Source organism: Anopheles moucheti (assembly GCF_943734755.1).
Source record: "Anopheles moucheti chromosome X unlocalized genomic scaffold, idAnoMoucSN_F20_07 X_unloc_29, whole genome shotgun sequence".
Classification (NCBI taxonomy): domain Eukaryota; kingdom Metazoa; phylum Arthropoda; class Insecta; order Diptera; family Culicidae; genus Anopheles; species Anopheles moucheti.
The window spans coordinates 70,001-73,046 of record NW_026453536.1 but is presented as its reverse complement, the minus strand read 5'-3'; the positions used below and the strand labels follow the sequence as shown (position 1 = coordinate 73,046).

The 3,046-nt window shown below is 61.9% G+C and overlaps 1 protein-coding gene across 1 annotated transcript in view; it reads left to right on the top strand.

Moving 5' to 3' along the window:
* Positions 1-129: 129 nt before the first annotated feature.
* The window catches only part of LOC128308182 (GRB10-interacting GYF protein 2-like), a gene marked incomplete at its 3' end in the record, with an annotated part of 44,532 nt that continues 41,615 nt past the window's right edge, over positions 130-3,046 (top strand). The window contains exons 1-2 of the mRNA XM_053045466.1: positions 130-486; positions 739-1,259. Of these exons, the coding sequence (XP_052901426.1) occupies positions 130-486; positions 739-1,259 (878 nt within the window). The remainder of the gene's footprint in view (positions 487-738; positions 1,260-3,046) is intronic.

The window sequence follows — 3,046 nt, the reverse complement described above, 5'->3', positions numbered from 1 at the left end:
GGCCTTCTGAAGGCCATGGATAGGGCTCTGAGGGGACGTACTCCCTCGGTGGACGAGCCGAGTGCTGCCACCAAAGGAAAATCAGGAGCGAGCTCGAGCAAGAGGCTCACCGTCCCGTTGACGCCTGTAATGGAGGGCGTTGCTGTGAGTGGAGCCACTAGCTCCAGCAAATACGCGGCCAAGTTGGTGACTGGCTGTGGAGGGTCGCCGTCGAGCGAGGTGCGACGCATGATCAGCGAAGCAAAGCTTGACAACGAGACGCTTCTCACGGTCGTTAAGAAGCTGGAGGAGCAGGTGTCGCTCCTGCGTGTACAGCTTGAAACGGCGGCCGAGCAGGCTCGGCAGGACCTGCGTGAGGCGCGTCTCGAGGCGCGACAACGGGAGGAGCGGCTGATTGCCGATAACCTGCAGCTGCGGGAAGAGCTGCGAAAGGAGCGGGAGCTGCTCACGACGCTGGTGGCGCAGTCCATCGGCCATAACCAGCCTGTTGTGCAGCAACAGCCAGAAAGAGCCACGCAGCAGCGTGGACATCAGCAGGACGCGGTGGTGGCAACGAGCAAGCCACCTCAGACGACGGATGGCGGCTCCTGGGTTGAGGTGGTGCGCCGTAAGCCGCCACGTCAGCAGGCGGCTGATCTACAGCGGCAGCAACAGTGGCCACAGCTCCCGCAACGTCAGCAGCAGCAGCAGCGGCAGCAACCGCAACAACGGCCCCAGCCGCAACGGCCGCAGGCCCAGCTGCAGCAACAGCAAGGTGTGGCCAGTACGTCTGGTGCGCAACGTGGAGGTCAGGCGCAACAGCGTCAACGGAAAATAAAGCTGGATGCTATCGAGATTGCACCAGCGGAGGGCCAGAGCTGGGACGAGGTGTACCAGCTGGTACGAGCAGCTCCTGAGTTACAGCGTTTCAACAGCCAGCTGGGGGTCGGACGTCGGACCATGCGTTCGCGGCTGGTAATGGACGTGGAGAAGGGAGCCGATACGGCTGCGATCCTGAAATGCGTGCAGGAGGTGTGCGCTCGGGGAGACCAGCCAGCTGCCGCCAGACTGGTGACACCAATGGTGGAGGTCCGGGTCGACGCTATTGACCCTTTAGCGAAGGAGCAGGACGTGGCGCTGGCTCTAGCCAGCCTTGCACAGTCGCAGGTGGAGGAGTCTGCCGTGCAGCTGCGAAAAGCCTGGAACGGAACGAAGGTGGCGTTCGTTCGCGTTCCGGAGAAGGCGGCGGAGCAGTTGAAGGACCGACATGTACTGATAAAGTACACCTCGTGCCTTGTGCGGACGGCACAGGCTTCGACGTCGCGAGAGCAACGGTGCTTCAGGTGCCTGGAATTCGGTCACCTTCGGGCCAGCTGCCGGAGCGAGGTGGATCGGACAGCTGCGTGCATCCGCTGCGGCCAACCGGGTCACCTGGCCCGAGCCTGCACAGCGGAGGTGTGTTGTGCGGTCTGCAAGGGCCCTCACCGAGTAGGACACCCGTCCTGCACCCGGAAGGTCTGAAGGTCTTGCAGATTAACCTTGGGCGCAGCCGTGCAGCGCAGGACATCATGCTGCAGACGGCTAGGGAGATCGGAGCGCAGGTGGTGATAGCGTGCGAGCTGTACAAACCACCTAGAGACAGCGTGCGGTGGGCGGTCGACGAGGCTCAGAGCGTAGCGGTAGTGGCGACTGGCGGCTACCCCATCCAACGACTGGGGAGTTCATCGGTGCCTGGGCTGGTAGTTGCCACCATAGCCGGGATAACGTTTGCCAGCTGCTATGTGTCCCCCAACATCGGACAAGCGGATCTCGGCGACTACCTTGAAGCGGTTGAGCTCACGCTCACGGGACAGGATCCCATGGTTCTGGCTGGGGACTTTAACGCCTGGAACCAGGAGTGGGGCAGCTCAAGAACCACGGCGAAGGGTGAGGACTTGTTGAGTGTTGTTGAGCACCTCGGTCTTAGGACGCTCAACCGAGGGAACACACCCACTTTCAAGGGCAACGGTGTTGCACGGGAAAGCGTCATCGACGTGAGCTTCTCGAGTCCCTGCGTAGCGGAGCCAGGCAGTTGGAGTGTGAGCAGTAGGTACTCCGGTAGCGACCACAGCTATGTGCTGTTCAGCGCTAAACTGCCTTCGACCAGCGGCCGACAAGAACATCAGCATCGGCCACACTGCAACGGGCACGGCGGTACAGCAGGCATGACGCGGCACGCGGGAACACGCTACAAAACAAGCCAATTCAATCAGGCTTGTTTTAAGCTGGCGCTTGGGATCGGTTGTTTCGATGATGTAAGCACACCTGAGGGCCTGATCAGGGGGCTCACAGAAGCGTGCGACGCAACGATGGAGAGGATCCACAAGACGAATTTCCGGCAGGCTCCGACGCTATACTGGTGGAACCCGGAAATCGCGAGGGCGCGAGATGCGTGCGAAGCTGCCGAGGCCAGGCTACGCACAGCAACGCAGACCGACGACCGTATCGCCGCTTCAGCCCGCTTGCTGGACGACCGTAGGGCTTTGGAACGGGAGATCCAGCGCAGCAAAGAGCGCTGCATGCAGGAGCTCATCGACGGAGTCGAGGACGATGTGTTTGGGTTGGGATACAGAGTGGTCATGGCCAAGCTGCGCAGTCGAGCGCCGCCAGAACTGGACCGTTCTGTGCTGGAGCCGATCATCGACGCCCTCTTCCCGGCCCACCCATCGTTCGAGTGGCCGCCGATTGCGACGGAAAGCGACGAGGACGAAGAGCCCATCCGACCAGTCACCCGTGAGGAGATCCTTTGCATCGCTGAGGGGATGGCCACCTCAAAGGCGCCGGGCCTCGATGGAATTCCCAACGCGGCAGTGAAGACCGCGATGAGGGAGCACCCGGAAGCGTTCGTGCGGGCCTACAATGAGGTCCTGCAGAGCGGCGAGATTCCGGCATCGTGGAAAGTGGCACGCCTGGCGCTCATCCCGAAACCAGGCAAACCACCGGGCGAACCGTCGTCAAGTCGTCCACTGCTGATGCTGGGAGCGGCACCTAAGGGGTTCGAGAGACTGGTTTTGAACCGCCTCAATGA